Source organism: Desmodus rotundus, unplaced genomic scaffold (genome assembly GCF_022682495.2).
Source record: "Desmodus rotundus isolate HL8 unplaced genomic scaffold, HLdesRot8A.1 manual_scaffold_63, whole genome shotgun sequence".
NCBI lineage: Eukaryota > Metazoa > Chordata > Mammalia > Chiroptera > Phyllostomidae > Desmodus > Desmodus rotundus.
Window position 1 is genome coordinate 199,591 of NW_026527674.1, and position 27,685 is coordinate 227,275.

At 41.2% G+C, this 27,685-nt stretch overlaps 1 protein-coding gene across 1 annotated transcript; it reads right to left on the minus strand.

Moving 5' to 3' along the window:
- Window positions 1-320: 320 nt before the first annotated feature.
- LOC128780169 (cilium assembly protein DZIP1L-like) lies at window positions 321-27,685 on the minus strand. Its single transcript, XM_053917981.2, has 11 exons — window positions 27,185-27,685; window positions 23,844-23,928; window positions 20,611-20,723; window positions 19,752-19,901; window positions 17,782-17,916; window positions 16,784-16,918; window positions 13,786-13,920; window positions 9,788-9,922; window positions 5,790-5,924; window positions 2,795-2,929; window positions 321-362 (listed from the first exon to the last, which is right to left on the minus strand). Exons 1-11 carry the CDS (start codon window positions 27,683-27,685, stop codon window positions 321-323), a joined length of 1,701 nt encoding a protein of 566 aa, XP_053773956.2.

The window sequence follows — 27,685 nt, forward strand, 5'->3', positions numbered from 1 at the left end:
CTTAATTAGTGCAGCTTTTATCATCTTATAATTTCTTTAGGGTGGTAGGGAGAGAAGTTATGGGAATTTTGGTTTAAGATATCTGCCTGTCACACAATAGCTGCTCAATAAATATTCATTTGTTGAATACATTCAATGAATGTATATAATGATTCTTGAGTGTTTAACACTTTTTGGAAGTTTTTTAACGCCTAGCAGAATTATTTTCTTACATTTTTCTTTCATGTTTATTTTCTTTTTTAAATTTTTTATATATATTTATTTATTTTTATTCAGTTACAATTGTCTGCACTTTCTCCACTACCCAATTCCGTATTTGTTCACCGTACGTTGCTAGCATGATATAGGCCTCGGTGGGAATACTGACACCACAAAAACTGCAAATGCTACAAATCAAAGATTTTCTAGTTCCGTAGAGCCAGTTGTGAAATACCACCACACCACTACGTCCATCCCAAATATTTTCAAATCCAGCAGTTTGTTACACTTTCTAGGCGTTGTTTTCAACTTGGTTGGAGTCAGGATGAGGGCAAGGTTGTTCAAGAAGAGACAGCTGTGTGTATTTTGAAAAAGCTCCCACGCAAATCTGATGTTGTACAGGTATATATCACCAGTCTCACACAGACATTCGCAAAACCCCGTCCTGTGTTTCTTGTATTGGCGTATGGTATGAAAATAGAGAAAACTGGATGTCTTTAAACTATCCTACACCATGGAAGAGAAATGGAAACTTTGTAAGAGGACCCAGGGCTGTTGGGTGGCTTTGGGAGGACAGGCACAGAGGATTGTCTCACCTGAATTTTCCTGTCCTTGAGAAATCTCTGGGCCTCATACTCCTCTGTCTGCCTGAGCAGTTCCTCGCACTCAGCATCCTGCAGAGCCCGCAGGTTGGAGCACACAGCACTGGAGGACTGCTGGGCCGCTCGTTTCTGAAAAGGCCAGGACATGGTTTTGTGCTCTTGTCTTTCTTTCAGTCTTTTTATTCTTGTTCATGCTATTCTTATTTAGTGCAGCTTTTATTCATCTTATATTTTCTTCAGGGTGTTAGGGAGAGAAGTTATGGGAATTTTGGTTTAAGATATCTGCCTGTCACACAATAGCTGCTCAATAAATATTCATTTGTTGAATACATTCAAGGAATGTATATAATGATTCTTGAGTGTTTAACACTTTTTGGAAGTTTTTTAAACCCTAGCAGAATTATTTTCTTACATTTTTCTTTCATGTTTATTTTCTTTTTTTAATTTTTTATATATATTTATTTATTTTTATTCAGTTACAATTGTCTGCACTTTCTCCACTTCCCAATTCCGTATTTGTTCACCGTATGTTGCTTGCATGAAATCAGCCTCGGTGGGAATACTGACACCACAGTAAACTGCAAATGTTACAAATCAAAGATTTTCTAGGTTTGTAGAACCAGGTGTGAAATACCACCACACAACTACGATCATCCCAAAATTTTCAAAACCTGCAGTTTGTTACACTTTCTAAGTGTTGTTTTCTACTTGGTTGGAGTCAGAACGAAGGCAAGGTTGTTCAAGAAGAGACAGCTGTGTGTATTTTGAAAAAGCTCCCACGCAAATCTGATGTTGTAAAGGTATATAACACCAGTCTCCCTCAGACATCCCCAAAACCCCGTCGTGTGTTTCTTGTATTGGCATATGGTCTGAAAATATAGAAATCTGGATGTCTTTAAACTATCCTACACCATGGAAGAGAAATGGAAACTTTGTAAGAGGACCCCGGGCTATTGGCTTGCTTTGGGATGATAGGCTCAGAGGATTTGCTCACCTGAATTTTCCTGTCCTTGAGAAATCTCTGGGCCTCATACTCCTCTGTCTGCCTGAGCAGTTCCTCGCACTCGGCATCCTGCAGAGCCCCCAGTTTGGAGCACACAGCACTGGGGGACTGCGGGGCCGCTCGTTTCTGAAAAGGCCAGGACATGGTTTTGTGCTTTTGTCTTTCTTTCAGTCTTTTTATTGCTGTTCATGCTATTTTTAAATAGTGCAGCTTTTATTCATCTTATAATTTCTTTAGTGTGTTACGGAGAAGTTATGGGAACTTTGATTTAATATAGCTGCCTGTCACACAATAGCTGCTCAGTAAATATTCATTTGTTGAATACATTCAATGAATGTATATGAATGAGTCTTGACTCTTTAACACTTTTTGTACGTCTTTTAACCTCTAGCAGAATTATTTTCTTTCATTTTTCTTTTATGTTTATTTTCCTTTATTTATTTTTAAATTTATTCATTTATTTATATTCAGTTACAATTGTCTGCACTTTCTCCCCTTCCCAATTCCATATTTATTGACCGTATGTTGGTAGTAAGAAATCGGCCTCGGTGGGAATACTGACAGCACAGAAAACTGCAAATGCTACAAATGAAAGATTTTCTAGTTCCGTAGAGCCAGTTGTGAAATACCACCACACCGCTACGTCCATCCCAAATATTTTCAAAACCTGCAGTTTGTTACACTTTCTAAGAGTTGTTTTCAACTTGGTTGGAGTCAGGAGGAGGGCAAGGTCGTTCAAGAAGAGACAGACAGCTGTGTGTACTTTGAAAAAGATCCCACGCAAATCTGATGTTGTACACGTATATATCACCAGTCTCCCTCAGACACCCCCAAAACACCACTGTGTTTCTTGTATTGCAGATGGTCTGAAAATATAGAAATTTGGATGTCTTTAAACTATCCTACACCATGGAAAAGAAATGGAAACTTTGTCAGAGGACCCAGGGCTGTTGGGTGGCTTTGGGACGATAGGCTCAGAGGATTGTCTCACCTGAATTCTCCTGTCCTTGAGAAATCTCTGGGCCTCATACTCCTCTGTCTGCCTGAGCAGTTCCTCGCACTCGGCATCCTGCAGAGCCCGCAGATTGGAGCACACAGCACTGGGGGAGTGCGGGGCCCCTCGTTTCTGAAAAGGCCAGGACATGGTTTTGTGCTTTTGTCTTTCTTTCAGTCTTTTTATTCTTGTTCATGCTATTCTTAATTAGTGCAGCTTTTATTCATCGTATAATTTCTTTAGGGTGTTAGGGAGAAAAGTTATGTGAACCTTGGTTTAAGATATCTGCCTGTCACACAATAGCTGCTCAATAAATATTCATTTCTTGAATACATTCAATGAATGTATATGAATGAGTCTTGACTCTTTAATACTTTTTGTACGTCTTTTAACCCCAAGCAGAATTATTTTCTTTCATTTTTCATTCATGTTTATTTTATTTTATCTATTTTTCAAATTTATTTATTTATTTTTATTCAGGTACAATTGTCTGCACTTTCTCCACTTCCCAATTCCGTATTAGTTGACCGTACATTGCTAGCATGATATAGGCCTCGGTGGGAATACTGACACCACAAAAACTGCAAATGCTACAAATCAAAGATTTTCTAGTTCCGTAGAGCCAGTTGTGAAATACCACCACACCACTACGTCCATCCCAAATATTTTCAAATCCAGCAGTTTGTTACACTTTCTAAGCGTTGTTTTCAACTTGGTTGGAGTCAGGAGGAGGGCAAGGTTGTTCAAGAAGAGACAGCTGTGTGTATTTTGAAAAAGCTCCCACGCAAATCTGATGTTGTACAGGTATATATCACCAGTCTCACACAGACATTCGCAAAACCCCGTCCTGTGTTTCTTGTATTGGCGTATGGTATGAAAATAGAGAAAACTGGATGTCTTTAAACTATCCTACACCATGGAAGAGAAATGGAAACTTTGTAAGAGGACCCAGGGCTGTTGGGTGGCTTTGGGAGGATAGGCACAGAGGATTGTCTCACCTGAATTTTCCTGTCCTTGAGAAATCTCTGGGCCTCATACTCCTCTGTCTGCCTGAGCAGTTCCTCGCACTCAGCATCCTGCTGAGCCCGCAGGTTGGAGCACACAGCACTGGAGGACTGCTGGGCCGCTCGTTTCTGAAAAGGCCAGGACATGGTTTTGTGCTTTTGTCTTTCTTTGTCTTTTTATTCTTGTTCATGCTATTCTTAATTAGTGCAGCTTTTATCATCTTATAATTTCTTTAGGGTGGTAGGGAGAGAAGTTATGGGAATTTTGGTTTAAGATATCTGCCTGTCACACAATAGCTGCTCAATAAATATTCATTTGTTGAATACATTCAATGAATGTATATAATGATTCTTGAGTGTTTAACACTTTTTGGAAGTTTTTTAACGCCTAGCAGAATTATTTTCTTACATTTTTCTTTCATGTTTATTTTCTTTTTTAAATTTTTTATATATATTTATTTATTTTTATTCAGTTACAATTGTCTGCACTTTCTCCACTACCCAATTCCGTATTTGTTCACCGTACGTTGCTAGCATGATATAGGCCTCGGTGGGAATACTGACACCACAAAAACTGCAAATGCTACAAATCAAAGATTTTCTAGTTCCGTAGAGCCAGTTGTGAAATACCACCACACCACTACGTCCATCCCAAATATTTTCAAATCCAGCAGTTTATTACACTTTCTAGGCGTTGTTTTCAACTTGGTTGGAGTCAGGATGAGGGCAAGGTTGTTCAAGAAGAGACAGCTGTGTGTATTTTGAAAAAGCTCCCACGCAAATCTGATGTTGTACAGGTATATATCACCAGTCTCACACAGACATTCGCAAAACCCCGTCCTGTGTTTCTTGTATTGGCGTATGGTATGAAAATATAGAAAACTGGATGTCTTTAAACTATCCTACACCATGGAAGAGAAATGGAAACTTTGTAAGAGGACCCAGGGCTGTTGGGTGGCTTTGGGAGGACAGGCACAGAGGATTGTCTCACCTGAATTTTCCTGTCCTTGAGAAATCTCTGGGCCTCATACTCCTCTGTCTGCCTGAGCAGTTCCTCGCACTCAGCATCCTGCAGAGCCCGCAGGTTGGAGCACACAGCACTGGAGGACTGCTGGGCCGCTCGTTTCTGAAAAGGCCAGGACATGGTTTTGTGCTCTTGTCTTTCTTTCAGTCTTTTTATTCTTGTTCATGCTATTCTTATTTAGTGCAGCTTTTATTCATCTTATATTTTCTTCAGGGTGTTAGGGAGAGAAGTTATGGGAATTTTGGTTTAAGATATCTGCCTGTCACACAATAGCTGCTCAATAAATATTCATTTGTTGAATACATTCAAGGAATGTATATAATGATTCTTCAGTGTTTAACACTTTTTGGAAGTTTTTTAAACCCTAGCAGAATTATTTTCTTACATTTTTCTTTCATGTTTATTTTCTTTTTTAAATTTTTTATATATATTTATTTATTTTTATTCAGTTACAATTGTCTGCACTTTCTCCACTTCCCAATTCCGTATTTGTTCACCGTATGTTGCTTGCATGAAATCAGCCTCGGTGGGAATACTGACACCACAGTAAACTGCAAATGTTACAAATCAAAGATTTTCTAGGTTTGTAGAACCAGGTGTGAAATACCACCACACAACTACGATCATCCCAAAATTTTCAAAACCTGCAGTTTGTTACACTTTCTAAGTGTTGTTTTCTACTTGGTTGGAGTCAGAACGAAGGCAAGGTTGTTCAAGAAGAGACAGCTGTGTGTATTTTGAAAAAGCTCCCACGCAAATCTGATGTTGTAAAGGTATATATCACCAGTCTCCCTCAGACACCCCCAAAACACCACTGTGTTTCTTGTATTGCAGATGGTCTGAAAATATAGAAATTTGGATGTCTTTAAACTATCCTACACCATGGAAAAGAAATGGAAACTTTGTCAGAGGACCCAGGGCTGTTGGGTGGCTTTGGGACGATAGGCTCAGAGGATTGTCTCACCTGAATTCTCCTGTCCTTGAGAAATCTCTGGGCCTCATACTCCTCTGTCTGCCTGAGCAGTTCCTCGCACTCGGCATCCTGCAGAGCCCGCAGATTGGAGCACACAGCACTGGGGGAGTGCGGGGCCCCTCGTTTCTGAAAAGGCCAGGACATGGTTTTGTGCTTTTGTCTTTCTTTCAGTCTTTTTATTCTTGTTCATGCTATTCTTAATTAGTGCAGCTTTTATTCATCGTATAATTTCTTTAGGGTGTTAGGGAGAAAAGTTATGTGAACCTTGGTTTAAGATATCTGCCTGTCACACAATAGCTGCTCAATAAATATTCATTTCTTGAATACATTCAATGAATGTATATGAATGAGTCTTGACTCTTTAATACTTTTTGTACGTCTTTTAACCCCAAGCAGAATTATTTTCTTTCATTTTTCATTCATGTTTATTTTATTTTATCTATTTTTCAAATTTATTTATTTATTTTTATTCAGGTACAATTGTCTGCACTTTCTCCACTTCCCAATTCCGTATTAGTTGACCGTACATTGCTAGCATGATATAGGCCTCGGTGGGAATACTGACACCACAAAAACTGCAAATGCTACAAATCAAAGATTTTCTAGTTCCGTAGAGCCAGTTGTGAAATACCACCACACCACTACGTCCATCCCAAATATTTTCAAATCCAGCAGTTTGTTACACTTTCTAAGCGTTGTTTTCAACTTGGTTGGAGTCAGGACGAGGGCAAGGTTGTTCAAGAAGAGACAGCTGTGTGTATTTTGAAAAAGCTCCCACGCAAATCTGATGTTGTACAGGTATATATCACCAGTCTCACACAGACATTCGCAAAACCCCGTCCTGTGTTTCTTGTATTGGCGTATGGTATGAAAATAGAGAAAACTGGATGTCTTTAAACTATCCTACACCATGGAAGAGAAATGGAAACTTTGTAAGAGGACCCAGGGCTGTTGGGTGGCTTTGGGAGGATAGGCACAGAGGATTGTCTCACCTGAATTTTCCTGTCCTTGAGAAATCTCTGGGCCTCATACTCCTCTGTCTGCCTGAGCAGTTCCTCGCACTCAGCATCCTGCTGAGCCCGCAGGTTGGAGCACACAGCACTGGAGGACTGCTGGGCCGCTCGTTTCTGAAAAGGCCAGGACATGGTTTTGTGCTTTTGTCTTTCTTTGTCTTTTTATTCTTGTTCATGCTATTCTTAATTAGTGCAGCTTTTATCATCTTATAATTTCTTTAGGGTGGTAGGGAGAGAAGTTATGGGAATTTTGGTTTAAGATATCTGCCTGTCACACAATAGCTGCTCAATAAATATTCATTTGTTGAATACATTCAATGAATGTATATAATGATTCTTGAGTGTTTAACACTTTTTGGAAGTTTTTTAACGCCTAGCAGAATTATTTTCTTACATTTTTCTTTCATGTTTATTTTCTTTTTTAAATTTTTTATATATATTTATTTATTTTTATTCAGTTACAATTGTCTGCACTTTCTCCACTACCCAATTCCGTATTTGTTCACCGTACGTTGCTAGCATGATATAGGCCTCGGTGGGAATACTGACACCACAAAAACTGCAAATGCTACAAATCAAAGATTTTCTAGTTCCGTAGAGCCAGTTGTGAAATACCACCACACCACTACGTCCATCCCAAATATTTTCAAATCCAGCAGTTTGTTACACTTTCTAGGCGTTGTTTTCAACTTGGTTGGAGTCAGGATGAGGGCAAGGTTGTTCAAGAAGAGACAGCTGTGTGTATTTTGAAAAAGCTCCCACGCAAATCTGATGTTGTACAGGTATATATCACCAGTCTCACACAGACATTCGCAAAACCCCGTCGTGTGTTTCTTGTATTGGCGTATGGTATGAAAATATAGAAAACTGGATGTCTTTAAACTATCCTACACCATGGAAGAGAAATGGAAACTTTGTAAGAGGACCCAGGGCTGTTGGGTGGCTTTGGGAGGACAGGCACAGAGGATTGTCTCACCTGAATTTTCCTGTCCTTGAGAAATCTCTGGGCCTCATACTCCTCTGTCTGCCTGAGCAGTTCCTCGCACTCAGCATCCTGCAGAGCCCGCAGGTTGGAGCACACAGCACTGGAGGACTGCTGGGCCGCTCGTTTCTGAAAAGGCCAGGACATGGTTTTGTGCTCTTGTCTTTCTTTCAGTCTTTTTATTCTTGTTCATGCTATTCTTAATTAGTGCAGCTTTTATTCATCTTATATTTTCTTCAGGGTGTTAGGGAGAGAAGTTATGGGAATTTTGGTTTAAGATATCTGCCTGTCACACAATAGCTGCTCAATAAATATTCATTTGTTGAATACATTCAAGGAATGTATATAATGATTCTTGAGTGTTTAACACTTTTTGGAAGTTTTTTAAACCCTAGCAGAATTATTTTCTTACATTTTTCTTTCATGTTTATTTTCTTTTTTTAATTTTTTATATATATTTATTTATTTTTATTCAGTTACAATTGTCTGCACTTTCTCCACTTCCCAATTCCGTATTTGTTCACCGTATGTTGCTTGCATGAAATCAGCCTCGGTGGGAATACTGACACCACAGTAAACTGCAAATGTTACAAATCAAAGATTTTCTAGGTTTGTAGAACCAGGTGTGAAATACCACCACACAACTACGATCATCCCAAAATTTTCAAAACCTGCAGTTTGTTACACTTTCTAAGTGTTGTTTTCTACTTGGTTGGAGTCAGAACGAAGGCAAGGTTGTTCAAGAAGAGACAGCTGTGTGTATTTTGAAAAAGCTCCCACGCAAATCTGATGTTGTAAAGGTATATAACACCAGTCTCCCTCAGACATCCCCAAAACCCCGTCGTGTGTTTCTTGTATTGGCATATGGTCTGAAAATATAGAAATCTGGATGTCTTTAAACTATCCTACACCATGGAAGAGAAATGGAAACTTTGTAAGAGGACCCAGGGCTATTGGCTTGCTTTGGGATGATAGGCTCAGAGGATTTGCTCACCTGAATTTTCCTGTCCTTGAGAAATCTCTGGGCCTCATACTCCTCTGTCTGCCTGAGCAGTTCCTCGCACTCGGCATCCTGCAGAGCCCCCAGTTTGGAGCACACAGCACTGGGGGACTGCGGGGCCGCTCGTTTCTGAAAAGGCCAGGACATGGTTTTGTGCTTTTGTCTTTCTTTCAGTCTTTTTATTGCTGTTCATGCTATTTTTAAATAGTGCAGCTTTTATTCATCTTATAATTTCTTTAGTGTGTTACGGAGAAGTTATGGGAACTTTGATTTAATATAGCTGCCTGTCACACAATAGCTGCTCAGTAAATATTCATTTGTTGAATACATTCAATGAATGTATATGAATGAGTCTTGACTCTTTAACACTTTTTGTACGTCTTTTAACCTCTAGCAGAATTATTTTCTTTCATTTTTCTTTTATGTTTATTTTCCTTTATTTATTTTTAAATTTATTCATTTATTTATATTCAGTTACAATTGTCTGCACTTTCTCCCCTTCCCAATTCCATATTTATTGACCGTATGTTGGTAGTAAGAAATCGGCCTCGGTGGGAATACTGACAGCACAGAAAACTGCAAATGCTACAAATGAAAGATTTTCTAGTTCCGTAGAGCCAGTTGTGAAATACCACCACACCGCTACGTCCATCCCAAATATTTTCAAAACCTGCAGTTTGTTACACTTTCTAAGAGTTGTTTTCAACTTGGTTGGAGTCAGGAGGAGGGCAAGGTCGTTCAAGAAGAGACAGACAGCTGTGTGTACTTTGAAAAAGATCCCACGCAAATCTGATGTTGTACACGTATATATCACCAGTCTCCCTCAGACACCCCCAAAACACCACTGTGTTTCTTGTATTGCAGATGGTCTGAAAATATAGAAATTTGGATGTCTTTAAACTATCCTACACCATGGAAAAGAAATGGAAACTTTGTCAGAGGACCCAGGGCTGTTGGGTGGCTTTGGGACGATAGGCTCAGAGGATTGTCTCACCTGAATTCTCCTGTCCTTGAGAAATCTCTGGGCCTCATACTCCTCTGTCTGCCTGAGCAGTTCCTCGCACTCGGCATCCTGCAGAGCCCGCAGATTGGAGCACACAGCACTGGGGGAGTGCGGGGCCCCTCGTTTCTGAAAAGGCCAGGACATGGTTTTGTGCTTTTGTCTTTCTTTCAGTCTTTTTATTCTTGTTCATGCTATTCTTAATTAGTGCAGCTTTTATTCATCGTATAATTTCTTTAGGGTGTTAGGGAGAAAAGTTATGTGAACCTTGGTTTAAGATATCTGCCTGTCACACAATAGCTGCTCAATAAATATTCATTTCTTGAATACATTCAATGAATGTATATGAATGAGTCTTGACTCTTTAATACTTTTTGTACGTCTTTTAACCCCAAGCAGAATTATTTTCTTTCATTTTTCATTCATGTTTATTTTATTTTATCTATTTTTCAAATTTATTTATTTATTTTTATTCAGGTACAATTGTCTGCACTTTCTCCACTTCCCAATTCCGTATTAGTTGACCGTACATTGCTAGCATGATATAGGCCTCGGTGGGAATACTGACACCACAAAAACTGCAAATGCTACAAATCAAAGATTTTCTAGTTCCGTAGAGCCAGTTGTGAAATACCACCACACCACTACGTCCATCCCAAATATTTTCAAATCCAGCAGTTTGTTACACTTTCTAAGCGTTGTTTTCAACTTGGTTGGAGTCAGGACGAGGGCAAGGTTGTTCAAGAAGAGACAGCTGTGTGTATTTTGAAAAAGCTCCCACGCAAATCTGATGTTGTACAGGTATATATCACCAGTCTCACACAGACATTCGCAAAACCCCGTCCTGTGTTTCTTGTATTGGCGTATGGTATGAAAATAGAGAAAACTGGATGTCTTTAAACTATCCTACACCATGGAAGAGAAATGGAAACTTTGTAAGAGGACCCAGGGCTGTTGGGTGGCTTTGGGAGGATAGGCACAGAGGATTGTCTCACCTGAATTTTCCTGTCCTTGAGAAATCTCTGGGCCTCATACTCCTCTGTCTGCCTGAGCAGTTCCTCGCACTCAGCATCCTGCTGAGCCCGCAGGTTGGAGCACACAGCACTGGAGGACTGCTGGGCCGCTCGTTTCTGAAAAGGCCAGGACATGGTTTTGTGCTTTTGTCTTTCTTTGTCTTTTTATTCTTGTTCATGCTATTCTTAATTAGTGCAGCTTTTATCATCTTATAATTTCTTTAGGGTGGTAGGGAGAGAAGTTATGGGAATTTTGGTTTAAGATATCTGCCTGTCACACAATAGCTGCTCAATAAATATTCATTTGTTGAATACATTCAATGAATGTATATAATGATTCTTGAGTGTTTAACACTTTTTGGAAGTTTTTTAACGCCTAGCAGAATTATTTTCTTACATTTTTCTTTCATGTTTATTTTCTTTTTTAAATTTTTTATATATATTTATTTATTTTTATTCAGTTACAATTGTCTGCACTTTCTCCACTACCCAATTCCGTATTTGTTCACCGTACGTTGCTAGCATGATATAGGCCTCGGTGGGAATACTGACACCACAAAAACTGCAAATGCTACAAATCAAAGATTTTCTAGTTCCGTAGAGCCAGTTGTGAAATACCACCACACCACTACGTCCATCCCAAATATTTTCAAATCCAGCAGTTTGTTACACTTTCTAGGCGTTGTTTTCAACTTGGTTGGAGTCAGGATGAGGGCAAGGTTGTTCAAGAAGAGACAGCTGTGTGTATTTTGAAAAAGCTCCCACGCAAATCTGATGTTGTACAGGTATATATCACCAGTCTCACACAGACATTCGCAAAACCCCGTCCTGTGTTTCTTGTATTGGCGTATGGTATGAAAATAGAGAAAACTGGATGTCTTTAAACTATCCTACACCATGGAAGAGAAATGGAAACTTTGTAAGAGGACCCAGGGCTGTTGGGTGGCTTTGGGAGGACAGGCACAGAGGATTGTCTCACCTGAATTTTCCTGTCCTTGAGAAATCTCTGGGCCTCATACTCCTCTGTCTGCCTGAGCAGTTCCTCGCACTCAGCATCCTGCAGAGCCCGCAGGTTGGAGCACACAGCACTGGAGGACTGCTGGGCCGCTCGTTTCTGAAAAGGCCAGGACATGGTTTTGTGCTCTTGTCTTTCTTTCAGTCTTTTTATTCTTGTTCATGCTATTCTTATTTAGTGCAGCTTTTATTCATCTTATATTTTCTTCAGGGTGTTAGGGAGAGAAGTTATGGGAATTTTGGTTTAAGATATCTGCCTGTCACACAATAGCTGCTCAATAAATATTCATTTGTTGAATACATTCAAGGAATGTATATAATGATTCTTGAGTGTTTAACACTTTTTGGAAGTTTTTTAAACCCTAGCAGAATTATTTTCTTACATTTTTCTTTCATGTTTATTTTCTTTTTTTAATTTTTTATATATATTTATTTATTTTTATTCAGTTACAATTGTCTGCACTTTCTCCACTTCCCAATTCCGTATTTGTTCACCGTATGTTGCTTGCATGAAATCAGCCTCGGTGGGAATACTGACACCACAGTAAACTGCAAATGTTACAAATCAAAGATTTTCTAGGTTTGTAGAACCAGGTGTGAAATACCACCACACAACTACGATCATCCCAAAATTTTCAAAACCTGCAGTTTGTTACACTTTCTAAGTGTTGTTTTCTACTTGGTTGGAGTCAGAACGAAGGCAAGGTTGTTCAAGAAGAGACAGCTGTGTGTATTTTGAAAAAGCTCCCACGCAAATCTGATGTTGTAAAGGTATATAACACCAGTCTCCCTCAGACATCCCCAAAACCCCGTCGTGTGTTTCTTGTATTGGCATATGGTCTGAAAATATAGAAATCTGGATGTCTTTAAACTATCCTACACCATGGAAGAGAAATGGAAACTTTGTAAGAGGACCCCGGGCTATTGGCTTGCTTTGGGATGATAGGCTCAGAGGATTTGCTCACCTGAATTTTCCTGTCCTTGAGAAATCTCTGGGCCTCATACTCCTCTGTCTGCCTGAGCAGTTCCTCGCACTCGGCATCCTGCAGAGCCCCCAGTTTGGAGCACACAGCACTGGGGGACTGCGGGGCCGCTCGTTTCTGAAAAGGCCAGGACATGGTTTTGTGCTTTTGTCTTTCTTTCAGTCTTTTTATTGCTGTTCATGCTATTTTTAAATAGTGCAGCTTTTATTCATCTTATAATTTCTTTAGTGTGTTACGGAGAAGTTATGGGAACTTTGATTTAATATAGCTGCCTGTCACACAATAGCTGCTCAGTAAATATTCATTTGTTGAATACATTCAATGAATGTATATGAATGAGTCTTGACTCTTTAACACTTTTTGTACGTCTTTTAACCTCTAGCAGAATTATTTTCTTTCATTTTTCTTTTATGTTTATTTTCCTTTATTTATTTTTAAATTTATTCATTTATTTATATTCAGTTACAATTGTCTGCACTTTCTCCCCTTCCCAATTCCATATTTATTGACCGTATGTTGGTAGTAAGAAATCGGCCTCGGTGGGAATACTGACAGCACAGAAAACTGCAAATGCTACAAATGAAAGATTTTCTAGTTCCGTAGAGCCAGTTGTGAAATACCACCACACCGCTACGTCCATCCCAAATATTTTCAAAACCTGCAGTTTGTTACACTTTCTAAGAGTTGTTTTCAACTTGGTTGGAGTCAGGAGGAGGGCAAGGTCGTTCAAGAAGAGACAGACAGCTGTGTGTACTTTGAAAAAGATCCCACGCAAATCTGATGTTGTACACGTATATATCACCAGTCTCCCTCAGACACCCCCAAAACACCACTGTGTTTCTTGTATTGCAGATGGTCTGAAAATATAGAAATTTGGATGTCTTTAAACTATCCTACACCATGGAAAAGAAATGGAAACTTTGTCAGAGGACCCAGGGCTGTTGGGTGGCTTTGGGACGATAGGCTCAGAGGATTGTCTCACCTGAATTCTCCTGTCCTTGAGAAATCTCTGGGCCTCATACTCCTCTGTCTGCCTGAGCAGTTCCTCGCACTCGGCATCCTGCAGAGCCCGCAGATTGGAGCACACAGCACTGGGGGAGTGCGGGGCCCCTCGTTTCTGAAAAGGCCAGGACATGGTTTTGTGCTTTTGTCTTTCTTTCAGTCTTTTTATTCTTGTTCATGCTATTCTTAATTAGTGCAGCTTTTATTCATCGTATAATTTCTTTAGGGTGTTAGGGAGAAAAGTTATGTGAACCTTGGTTTAAGATATCTGCCTGTCACACAATAGCTGCTCAATAAATATTCATTTCTTGAATACATTCAATGAATGTATATGAATGAGTCTTGACTCTTTAATACTTTTTGTACGTCTTTTAACCCCAAGCAGAATTATTTTCTTTCATTTTTCATTCATGTTTATTTTATTTTATCTATTTTTCAAATTTATTTATTTATTTTTATTCAGGTACAATTGTCTGCACTTTCTCCACTTCCCAATTCCGTATTAGTTGACCGTACATTGCTAGCATGATATAGGCCTCGGTGGGAATACTGACACCACAAAAACTGCAAATGCTACAAATCAAAGATTTTCTAGTTCCGTAGAGCCAGTTGTGAAATACCACCACACCACTACGTCCATCCCAAATATTTTCAAATCCAGCAGTTTGTTACACTTTCTAAGCGTTGTTTTCAACTTGGTTGGAGTCAGGACGAGGGCAAGGTTGTTCAAGAAGAGACAGCTGTGTGTATTTTGAAAAAGCTCCCACGCAAATCTGATGTTGTACAGGTATATATCACCAGTCTCACACAGACATTCGCAAAACCCCGTCCTGTGTTTCTTGTATTGGCGTATGGTATGAAAATAGAGAAAACTGGATGTCTTTAAACTATCCTACACCATGGAAGAGAAATGGAAACTTTGTAAGAGGACCCAGGGCTGTTGGGTGGCTTTGGGAGGATAGGCACAGAGGATTGTCTCACCTGAATTTTCCTGTCCTTGAGAAATCTCTGGGCCTCATACTCCTCTGTCTGCCTGAGCAGTTCCTCGCACTCAGCATCCTGCTGAGCCCGCAGGTTGGAGCACACAGCACTGGAGGACTGCTGGGCCGCTCGTTTCTGAAAAGGCCAGGACATGGTTTTGTGCTTTTGTCTTTCTTTGTCTTTTTATTCTTGTTCATGCTATTCTTAATTAGTGCAGCTTTTATCATCTTATAATTTCTTTAGGGTGGTAGGGAGAGAAGTTATGGGAATTTTGGTTTAAGATATCTGCCTGTCACACAATAGCTGCTCAATAAATATTCATTTGTTGAATACATTCAATGAATGTATATAATGATTCTTGAGTGTTTAACACTTTTTGGAAGTTTTTTAACGCCTAGCAGAATTATTTTCTTACATTTTTCTTTCATGTTTATTTTCTTTTTTAAATTTTTTATATATATTTATTTATTTTTATTCAGTTACAATTGTCTGCACTTTCTCCACTACCCAATTCCGTATTTGTTCACCGTACGTTGCTAGCATGATATAGGCCTCGGTGGGAATACTGACACCACAAAAACTGCAAATGCTACAAATCAAAGATTTTCTAGTTCCGTAGAGCCAGTTGTGAAATACCACCACACCACTACGTCCATCCCAAATATTTTCAAATCCAGCAGTTTGTTACACTTTCTAGGCGTTGTTTTCAACTTGGTTGGAGTCAGGATGAGGGCAAGGTTGTTCAAGAAGAGACAGCTGTGTGTATTTTGAAAAAGCTCCCACGCAAATCTGATGTTGTACAGGTATATATCACCAGTCTCACACAGACATTCGCAAAACCCCGTCCTGTGTTTCTTGTATTGGCGTATGGTATGAAAATAGAGAAAACTGGATGTCTTTAAACTATCCTACACCATGGAAGAGAAATGGAAACTTTGTAAGAGGACCCAGGGCTGTTGGGTGGCTTTGGGAGGACAGGCACAGAGGATTGTCTCACCTGAATTTTCCTGTCCTTGAGAAATCTCTGGGCCTCATACTCCTCTGTCTGCCTGAGCAGTTCCTCGCACTCAGCATCCTGCAGAGCCCGCAGGTTGGAGCACACAGCACTGGAGGACTGCTGGGCCGCTCGTTTCTGAAAAGGCCAGGACATGGTTTTGTGCTCTTGTCTTTCTTTCAGTCTTTTTATTCTTGTTCATGCTATTCTTATTTAGTGCAGCTTTTATTCATCTTATATTTTCTTCAGGGTGTTAGGGAGAGAAGTTATGGGAATTTTGGTTTAAGATATCTGCCTGTCACACAATAGCTGCTCAGTAAATATTCATTTGTTGAATACATTCAAGGAATGTATATAATGATTCTTGAGTGTTTAACACTTTTTGGAAGTTTTTTAAACCCTAGCAGAATTATTTTCTTACATTTTTCTTTCATGTTTATTTTCTTTTTTTAATTTTTTATATATATTTATTTATTTTTATTCAGTTACAATTGTCTGCACTTTCTCCACTTCCCAATTCCGTATTTGTTCACCGTATGTTGCTTGCATGAAATCAGCCTCGGTGGGAATACTGACACCACAGTAAACTGCAAATGTTACAAATCAAAGATTTTCTAGGTTTGTAGAACCAGGTGTGAAATACCACCACACAACTACGATCATCCCAAAATTTTCAAAACCTGCAGTTTGTTACACTTTCTAAGTGTTGTTTTCTACTTGGTTGGAGTCAGAACGAAGGCAAGGTTGTTCAAGAAGAGACAGCTGTGTGTATTTTGAAAAAGCTCCCACGCAAATCTGATGTTGTAAAGGTATATAACACCAGTCTCCCTCAGACATCCCCAAAACCCCGTCGTGTGTTTCTTGTATTGGCATATGGTCTGAAAATATAGAAATCTGGATGTCTTTAAACTATCCTACACCATGGAAGAGAAATGGAAACTTTGTAATAGGACCCAGGGGTGTTGGGTGGCTTTGGGAGGATAGGCACAGAGGATTGTCTCACCTGAATTTTTCTGTCCTTGAAAAATCTGTTGGCCTCATACTCCTCTGTCTGCCTGAGCAGTTCCTCGCACTCGGCATCCTGCAGAGCCCCCAGTTTGGAGCACACAGCACTGGGGGATTGCGGGGCCGCTCGTTTCTGAAAAGGCCAGGACATGTTTTGTGCTTTTGTCTTTCTTTCAGTCTTTTTATTCCTGTTCATGCTATTTTTAAATAGTGCAGCTTTTATTCATCTTATAATTTCTTCAGTGTGTTACGGAGAAGTTATTGGAAGTCTGATTTAAGATAGCTGCCTGTCACACAATAGCTGCTCAGTAAATATTCATTTGTTGAATACATTGAATGAATGTATATGAATGAGTCTTGACTCTTTAACACTTTTTGTACGTCTTTTAACCCCAAGCAGAATTATTTTCTTTCATTTTTCTTTCATGTTTATTTTATTTTATCTATTCCTTAAATATATTTATTTATTTATATTCAGTTACAATTGTCTGCACTTTCTCCCCTTCCCAATTCCGTATTTGTTGACCGTACATTGCTAGCATGAAATAGGTTTCGGTGGGAATAGTGACACCACAAGAACTGCAAATGCTACAAATCAAAGATTTTCTAGTTCCGTAGAGCCAGTTGTGAAGTACCACCACACCACTACGTCCATCCCAAATATTTTCAAATCCAGCAGTTTGTTACACTTTCTAAGACTTGTTGTCAACTGGGTTGGTGTCAGAACAAGGGCAAGGTGGTTCAAGAAGAGACAGCTGTGTGTATTTTGAAAAAGATCCCATGGAAATCTGATTTTGTACACGTATATATCACCAGTCTCACTCAGACATCCCCAAAACTCCATTCTATGTTTCTTATATTGGCAGGTGGTCTGAAAATATAGAAATTTTAATGTCTTTAAAGTATCCTACACCACTGAAGAAAAATGGAAACTTTGTAATAAGACACAGGGCTGTTGGTTGGCTTTGGAAGGATAGGCACAGAGGGTTGGCTCACCTGAATTTTTCCCTCCTTGAGAATTCTCAGGGCCTCATACTCCTCTGTCTCCCTGAGCAGGTCCCCGCACTCGGCATCCTGCAGAGCCCCCAGCTTGGAGCACACAGCACTGGGGGACTGCCGGGTCGCTGTTTTCTGCAAAGGCCAGGGCATGGTTTTGTTTAGATGAGGATTTAACCTTGGTTATGTCTTTTACATTTGGAGCAGAATCAGTTTTGTACATCTTACCCCAACCACAAACCCCTAACGTTCTCATTAGTTATCAGCGCAGCTGTGAGCACCACACTAGTCTGGTTCTCCTTCTCTAGTGTTTTCCTGAGGGCTCAGGGCTGGCCCCAGATAAGGACGTTCACACAGATGGGTAGAAAATGTACTGTCTTACAGTATTTTTCACAATCACTGGAAATGGAATCTTACCTGATGTCTTTCCTTGAGAATTAAGAAATGTATTAATGAGCTTGTTATCCACCTACACAGAATTTTGTATTCAGTTTGGCTCCTATATTTAATAACATTAAAATTTAGGAGAATGTGATTCAAGTTCAAAGGAAACTGACTATGTAAAAATTATGTTCTCATTTACCAAAACTCAGAATTTCCTAACTGAAAGTCACCCTTTGACCTTTGATGAAGGGGTTTCTGAACAACCCAAAATCCAATCAGGGCCTATGTATGGAATGCCTAGTCAGCCAGCACAGTGTCAGGGTAAGTGTGGAGTCAGGAAGTGTTAGATGAGCTCAGGAATGAGGGTTGAGGAGCTGGGGTTGGAAGCGTGAGGCCGGTTTGGGGAAGCAGCACATAACTTTCCCCAAATCATCCCTGACCACACTGGGGAGGTATTGAGGACAGGAGGGTCCTGGATACTATACTGAACACACACAGAGCTGTCATTTCCACCCCACCCCCTCCCACCCTCCACTTTCCGACTCGGAGTGTCGGGACCGAGCCCCCCAAATTCCAGCCATACCCATGACAATCCCCTTCCAGAAAAGTTACCTTTATAGGCAAAATGTGGAATGATTGTGAGAAACACCACTAGTTCATCTTCAAAAACTAGATTTTCCTTGATGTTCAGAGGACCAATAGGAGCTAAATTCATTCTGAAGATATTTCTCCTTAAACCTTTTCCCCTGACACAGTTTTAGTCATACCGGTTTACATGCCAAGATACAGTCCTGGGGTAAGTTGAATAAAGTTTCCCTGAACAGACTCAATAATATACCCATGAGAAAAGCTGGAACTTTGAGGTTTAAAGAGCTAGGTTCCAACCCCAGCAAGGTTCTGTCTCTTAGTAGCTGTGTGACCTCGGGCAAGCCATGTGGCCACAGTGTCCTGACCTGAAGAGGAGGAATGTTAAATAGCTTTAAAAATACTTGAAAGATGAAATTAATAAGCTCATGAGGTGCCTACTTTGAGTGTTATGTTGTGTGATATTTAGGAGCGCTAAAAATTAACGTATGTAAGGTGCTCTGCACAGGAGCTGGAAAACAGCAGATGCAGTTGATAACTGTGAGCTATTTGTGTGAGCTCCACAGAACCCTCAGTCTTCCTGTCATGCAGCCAGCACTCAGCAGATACGTGCTGGAAGAAAAACATTCGTTTAAATGTTGCCTCATTTCTTGTCCAGGGACAAAAGTCCTTTGCATTAATAAAATAATGTCTAGGAAGTTCTTACTAAATAGTAGATAATGTTAAGTGCTCTGTGCTAGTTTAACCCTCTCAGCAACCCATCTTACTGGAAAGAAACTGAGGCATGGGAAGGTTAAGTAACTTGCCTACTGTCACAGGGCCAGTGTGGCATAGAGCAGAGATGCAATCCCAGACACTGGTCTGCAGCATCTGGCCTCACGGTACCTGAGCCCCCACATGGCAGAGGAACGACAACTAGCACAAAACAAGCAAATGAATTTTGAGACCACAGAAGCACATTTTCAACAAAGGAAATTTGAAAAGTCTTTTCCACTGGGTACCTCTTCTGACGGAAAGTCAGGGAGGACGGAACTTTTCAGCTCATCCCAAAGTACTTCTTTTTGTTGGTCTATTTCTTCAGATAGCTCTTCTTTCCACTCCTCAAACATGGCTTTAGTGTCTCTTTCCCTCTGACAAGTGGTCTTTGCTTCCTACAAAGAACATCAGGAACAGTAGAATCATTAATTCCGAACAATAGAATCATTAATCATGGCAAATATTTACTGAGAAAATACTAGGGCCCTGTGTCTTGCAGGTCACCATGGAGACCCACAGAACATTTGTCCCACAGCCCCCGTTGCTTGCACTTGGAGTGGGCTGACTTTGAGCTGAACTTTCCAATCCCTTGAGGATAGAGATTGTGCTGTTCCTGTCTTTCAGCTCCTCAGAATGGACTGGGCCTGGCACAGTTGATGATCATTGAACAGGTGCTGAGAGATGGAAGGGTGAATGAAGAAAGGAAGGAATGAGGAAGAGAATTTATGGGTTTTCCTTTTACTTCACTGAGAACCTCCTCTGGGCTGGATTCTGGAGCTTCCACAAGACCCATGCTCTGTCCTGAAAGAGCTGACTCTACTGTGTAAGAAGTTTACATTCAGGCCCAATACCTCCCAAGGGTGCAGAATAATGCAGGAAACTTCAACTCTCTGCTCTACTTTTGGCCAGACAGGTCTGGCAAAATAACTGAATTTTCCTTCCCAGATTGTCTAAAGTCATTTGCCACTTAGGGAAGATGCCACCCTAGCTCTGACTCCCAGTTGTGAGAAACCACCAGAACTTTGGCCTGTGGGCTCCATGTGCATCCCAGGTCCCCAGGCAGTCCATGAATGGAGTGTCCTGCTGTCTCTTGTCCATGCCCACCTGCCGCTGCCTCTGCTTCTTCAAGAGGGCTGTCAGCTCCTCCTGAGTTGATGTCAGCTGGGCCCGCAGGTCTCGTACCACCTGCTGCATAGACTTTTCCTGCTCCTGTGTCTCTGTGGGGACCATGCAAGCAGAGGATGACCGGTTTAGGGGAAAAAGTCACTGGAGTGTAGTCCCTTGCCTATGTTACCAATCACACACCTCGGCCTCACACCCGCTTTTCCACTTACCGTGTACATTGACCTTGGGAAACAACTTCACCTATTGGACCCCCACTTTCCCAACTGGAAGATGGACATAATAATAGCACCTAACTGGGAGGGTTGTTTGATAATGAAACATGATCAAGCAAAGTGCTGAGCATAGTGCCTGTCGTGATGCTGAATAAATGTGAGCTCTCACTGTCATTTAACATAACGCCTTTGACAGTGCTCACACAGAGAAATGGGAGTAGAAAGGTACTAGAGCAAGAGCAGCAGAACTCCCAATAGAGCGCACACACTGACTGTGAATGGAGCGAACATGTCCATGGGTGCTGACAGCAGTCAGAGAGGAGTGTGAAGCGATGGAAGTAACTGTAGTTGTAAGTCCACTTTTTCCAATAATGGCATTTAAACCGATAGTTTGAAATTGCAAGTGAAAGAAAAGCACCATGCATTATGAATGAACATTTTAGACAAGGTTGATTTAAGTATGTACTTGAAGTTTTTTTGACTTAGAAAAGAGATTTAGAATGAATTATAACAGAACATTCTAACTAAACCACATAGTGATAAAGCAATGGGGGTTGCGGGTTAGTGAAAAAGACACCAACTGTACCTTTGTTACTTTTCAAAGTACATTTAGTAATTTTTCTTTTTTTAATTTAATTCAATTTAATTTAATTTAATTTTAATTTTTATTGTTATTCAATTACAGTTGTATGCCTTTTCTCCGCATCCCTCCACCCCACCCCAGCTGAACCCACCTCCCTCCCTCACCTCCACCCTCCCCCTTGATTTTGTCCATGTGTCCTTTATAGTAGTTCCTGTAATCCCCTCTTCCCACTGTCCCCCACCCCACCCCCGCCCCGGGGTATTGTTAGATTGTTCTTAACTTCAATGTCTCTGGTTATATTTTGTTTGCTTTTTTCTTCTATTGATTATGTTCCAGTTAAAGGTGAGATCGTATGGTATTTGTCCCTCACCGCCTGGCTTATTTCACTTAGCATAATGCTCTCCAGTTCCATCCATGGCACTGTTATGAGAACTCTAAGCCGTTCTTTGAAGAGAGAGATGGCTTTTCTTAGATTGGAGTTTTTGGAAAGAAGCACTTTTCAGATGCAATATAAATTGATTTGGGTTAATAGGTGACATGGAATGAGTGTAGAATGGGAGAGCTAAGAAGCTAATGAAAAGGTCATGAACATTAGTATAGCAAAGTTGCCTGAGGAACTTGTTTTCCCTCTACTTATTGCAATTTACGTTAAGGAAATGAGAAGGAATATGCACAAAGATTTACATACATTAATGGTCTTCATCATGTGGTTTATGACAGGGAAATCTTGGAGTAACCCATATAAATTAGGAAATAATTCCCTTGTGAAATAAATTACTGTAGCCATTTGATGAGATACTATTCAGCCATTAACAATGGTGTTTACAAAGATGATTTCATGGCATTGGAAAACACGATATATTCTTTATTGAAGATAAACGAGGTCAAAACTGCAACCTGTGCAATTATGTATGTAGAGAGAAAAATAGTAACAGAGAATGCACCAAAATAGTAACTGCAGGTATATTGTCCATGATTTTTATTTTCTCCCTTCTACCTCCTGTATTTAAGTTTTCTATATCTATTGCACTTTATTCAATTTTTTTGATTGTGGTAAAATACATGTAACACAAAAGTCACCATTCTCAACCGTTTCTAGGTGTTCAGTTCAGTGCATTAAATACTTTCATAATCTTGTGCAACCATCACCACCATCCATGCCCATGACATTTCTCCTCTTGGAAAAGGAAATTCTATAATGAGTTAACAATAACTTCTCATTCCCCCTCCCACCAGCCCATGACAACCACCATTCTACTCCTTGTTTCTATGAGGTTGATGACACTATGTACCTCATATAACTAAAACCATGACAGTATTTGTCCTTTTGTGACTGACTTGTTTCACCTAGCATAATGTCCTCAAGGCTCATCCATGTTGCAGTGTATGTCAGAAGTTCCTTTCTCTTTAAGGCTGAATAATATTTCACTATATATATATATATATATATATATATATATATATATATATACACACACACACACACACACACACAGACATACCATCTTTTGTAGATCCACTCATCTTTCAGTGGACATCTGGCTTACTTCCACATCTTAGCTACTGCCAATAATTGTGCTATAAGGATGGGCATTCAATCATTCTTTAAAGAAACATCTTTTAATGAAAACATATTGAGAAGTGGAAAACCCATTTTTCTTTAGCAGTCTCCAATGCAGAACCAAGAAGAGTTACATACATAACAACCACACAGTGATCCGGTAAATGGTGCTATTTTTAAACTCCAAGTCTATTCTTTAAAAAGGGAATTAAAGTGGGGGAAAAGTAAGAAAAAGTTTTATTATGGGATTTTTATATTTTTGTTTCCAAGTTTATATTTTATGATTTAACAGTTATTTCATATTAAATTAAAAACCATGGATATAAAACATGCAAACCTCTCCATGGGGAAAACATACAGCTTGGTACTCTTTAGGAATGTGACACAGTAAAATTAAAGTGATTTTGTCATAATCAGATTATGTAATAATCAAGTCCAAGAACTGGCCTGACTGGTCATTAACCCCATGGAAGCTCATTCATAGTTAGCATCAGAGAACAGCACATTGGCAGAAGGCAGGAGGGAAGGGCCCTTCTAATTCACTCAGGCTAACTGCCCCATTCATACTGAAAGCCACTGAGAGACTCAGAGGGGGAAGCATTGACCATAGTCACAGAACTGAAAGGGACAAAGCTAAGACTGGAACCTACCTGTGTCACTCCCAGCCCTTTAGCTCTACACCCATGGTCAGAGACCCTCCCAGCCCCAAATAGGATCTCCAGGATGGATGGTGGGATCATCCCATCCTCCAATGTATGATGAGGTTCTGAGGGCACCTTAGGTGATGTATGTGCCGCCACCCACTGAATTCCAGTCAAGGTCCTTCCACAAGCCCAGGAGGGCCACCTGGACTCACCGCCTTGCGCCGTGCCCTCATGGCTCTGTTGAAGGTGGCTCCAGAGATAGGAGGCACTCAGGAACGTCTTCTCACACAGATGGCACTACACAGAGAGCAAGTAGTGGGAAGTGTAGGATTAAGTCACCTGAATCAGCCTGGGATTCTCCCTCTGTCAAAACTCCCATTACCTTGGGACTCCTGGGACACCAAAAAATTCATTTTCTGAGTAAGGCAGTCATGTCAACCCCCCACATACACATAACTGAGCTTATAACTACTACCAGTATCCTAGGGAACTGTGAACACTGACTATCCATTTGACGTACCAAGAACTTTGTGTTGTTTTTTTATGGTGTGATGATGACATTGTATTTACGTTCAAAAGTGGGGATCCTTGTCTGTTGGACATATGCACTGAAATATTTATAGAGAAAATCATATGACTAATGGACTTCAAAAACAACTCAGGAGTGGAGGGAAGTGGGTAGGGGAATAAATGCAACAACACTGCCATGAGTTGGTAACTATCGGGCTGGTTATTGTGGAGATGAAGGTTCATTATGTTACTCTCTCTTTTGGTGTATATGTGTGAAATTTTCCACAATGTAAAGTTTTTAAAAGACACACTTGTCCAGGACCCACCCCAGGGTTGACAATCACCAGAGCAAGGACACTAACAACAGCATCTCTGAGTCTACCTCACTTTCTTCACGGTTTTCAGACACTGCCAATCTACCCCATCATCCTTTTCACTGTGAAATTTCAAACTTCTTCCAACACTGCACTGCGGGCTGCCATTGCCAGCCAGTAGAGGAAGGGGAAAGATTATCTGCAGTCTTTACACAAGAGCAAATATGACTGAAGTGGCCAGTGGTCTCCCAGTACCCATTTCCCTGTTTCCTTAGCAACAGAAACCGTGACTTTTAGCTGGTCCTAAAGCTGATGAGAGTAAACACTGTATGTCCCGTCCTCCCTTGCCTACAGGTGTGGCCATGAGACTCAATCTTGTCTAATGACATGCAAGCAGAAGCGGTATATGCAACTTCTGGGAAGTGTCATTGAAGAAAGAGACACGACATTCCTCCCCCTGCCCCACCCTGCTGAATTGAATGTGGACTTGGACTTGAGAGGTGGAACATAGCCAGCTATCACGGACCATGAGGCAGAAGTCACATGATGAGGCTGGCAAAGAAACCCACAAAGAACAGGGTCCGTGATGGTTGTGTCCTTCCGCACCAGCCCCAGAATACCTCTCTCTACACTGTGCTCATAAGACGGAAAAATAGACTTAGGTCTGATTCATACAACTGAGATTTAAGGTTTTTACAACCCAAGGTCAAATGTAAGCCCCCCCCCCCCCCCCGGGTTGACAGACTTTGCTCACTTTGGAGTTCTAAAATAACACAAATGAGTTTCTAGTTGTCAGAAGGAATGTGAGGTGGGTGGGTTGCGGAAGAGTTTAGAAAGCATCTTATGCCACATTTCAAGTCCTTCCCCTCATCGCACCCTTACCTGCTTCCCCAATTCCACCTCAAGCAGCCCACTCAAAAGACAGGTCCCTGAAGTTGGACAGCCACCGCTGCCTTCAGACTCAAATGCACTCTCTTACACAATGTTTGAGGCCACTGTGACCTGGCTCTGCTCTCCTCTCCTGCCACACCTCTCACCAGTCTCCTGCCCAAACCCACCTCAGGCCACCCAGAATCATTACCCTGAGTGTCCTTCTCACTGTGGCACCTTGGTTGCCCCTGCCCATAACATTCCTTTACAAAACTGTGCTCAACATTCAAGGCTTGTTGAAACACCACCTCAGGAAGACTCCTCCTCTCCCACCTCTGTGCTCCCACAGCTCCTCAGCCATTTACCTTAACACTTTCTCCACCTACAAAGGACATCTGTTCATTTCTGGCAGTATATTAGCCATACCCTCTTCCTCTGATAAGAGCACCCAGCTTTCTTCTGGGGAGTTACCCTTATCTTACACTCAAGGAATGGCCTTCAGTCCACCCCAGCTCCATGAAACACGTGACCGATACCAAAGCCAATCAGAGCCCTGCATTTCCAGGGCCCTGTGACTGGCTGAGGCACTGAGAGCATGAAATACTAGCTGGGGTTCTGGGAACAACTTTGGCCCTCTGGCAGAGCAACCTTAAATCCTGAAAAATGAGAAGTTGGCATTACTGTGGCCCAACTTCCTACCACAGGTAAGGATCTCTCTGAGAGTGGAATCTACCCTGAGGAAGAATTGCCAAGAGCTTCAGAGAAAGAAACGAGATTCTGGTGCCATCTTGTTCCTGGGACAAAGCCATACTTTTGTGCCACTGTAACCCTGGATTTTTCAGTTAAGTCAACCAATAAATTCCTTCTTGGCCTAACCCAACTTAGATCATTGTTTGGTCACTTAGTAGTGAAAGGGTTCTGACCCTTATGTCATAATTAGCAATTCACCAATTTTGTCAACTACCACTCTATTTTAATGATTCCTTCTGTCCCACCTACTCTCAAACTATGAATTTCTTGAAAATCTGAACCAGCATGACTTGGGACTATATCCTCAGTGTGTGGCAACAGGCCTGGCCAACATGACAATTTATTACAGGGCAACTGTCCCCAAACCACACTTTCCATGCAAATACATCCTAGTGCTCAAATGCCACTCAGGCTCATGAACTGTCACTTGATTCAATAATGGAGATCGTTTTCCACAATGGGCCTCACTCTATCAGTCCCTTGGCACACAATCATCTCTCTCACACACACACAAACACTTCTTACATACACCCTTACATGGCACTCTCTAAGTGCACACACAAAGTCCTCATGTACACACAAACATATATACTCACACCTACCACAAATACACACACCCTTAGACATACCTACACCCTGACTCATGCACACAACCATAAATACATCTTTATATGTACACTTCCACACACTCAGGGGCACACATTACACACCACACACTACACACACATACCACATACAAACGGACCTTCCAAATATTCACATATACACATTAGACACACGTAATTACACCTTCCATAAGCATACACACAAACACCCTTCATACAAACATGCCTTAGAAACAATCTCTCCATAAACACACACTCAATGCACACACATCCTTCATACACACATCTGCTACACCTGTATGATCTACACACACACACACACAGTAGATATAACCTAACCAGCCATTCAGGCTCTCTGGCCATGAGCAGCATCTCTAAAATCTGCTCCTAATCAATGGCTATGGCCCATAGCAGCCTTAGGGCCCAGGGCAAGGTGTGGCCCAGGTGGACCAGTGGCTGGGCACCCAGGCCTTCCACTCCCCTTGCCTTGTTGATATTCCTCACCATATAGTAGCTCTGGCCACCTGACCATTGCAGAAGCTGCTGCAAGTGTTCTATCATCTCCCGTTGCTGGCGCCTTTCCTCCCGCAAATTTCTGATCTCTTCAGCCTGGCATTCCAGCTGCTGCTGACTCTGTGACAGCTGGCTCAGGATGGCTTGCAGGTGCACCTCCAGCATGGTCACTCTGGTAGTCAGGAAGTCCTGGCAGTGCAGCAGGTACTCGATGGAGAGCTGCGCTAGGCGCAGCACATTGAGCAGCGCCTGGTCCAAAGGCTGCGAACAGTGGCTGCACACCTCCTGGTCCAAGGTGCAGAAGGTGATGTCAATGAGGTTCTCCTGCAGGGTGGCCACATCCGTTTCCTGTGTCACACGGCCCACATCCAGGACACTCATGCGCCTCCAGTCCATGCTTCTAGTGCGAGGCTGGAACCTGAAGGGAGGGATTGTGTAGGCCCCAAAGGTGGAATAATGGGAACCCTCAACAGCTGTAAGAATGAACTGCAT

Excerpts from the sequence above, each read along its gene's own strand:
- LOC128780169 (XM_053917981.2), bottom strand. The coding sequence starts at position 27,685 with ATGCAGTTCATTCTTACAGCTGTTGAGGGTTCCCATTATTCCACCTTT. Across the intron at positions 13,921-16,783 it reads TCAAGGACAGAAAAATTCAG|AAACGAGGGGCCCCGCACTC; the intron begins GTGAGACAATCC and ends TGGCCTTTTCAG. Across the intron at positions 363-2,794 it reads TCAAGGACAGGAGAATTCAG|TATTCCCACCGAGGCCTATA; the intron begins GTGAGACAATCC and ends TTGTGGTGTCAG.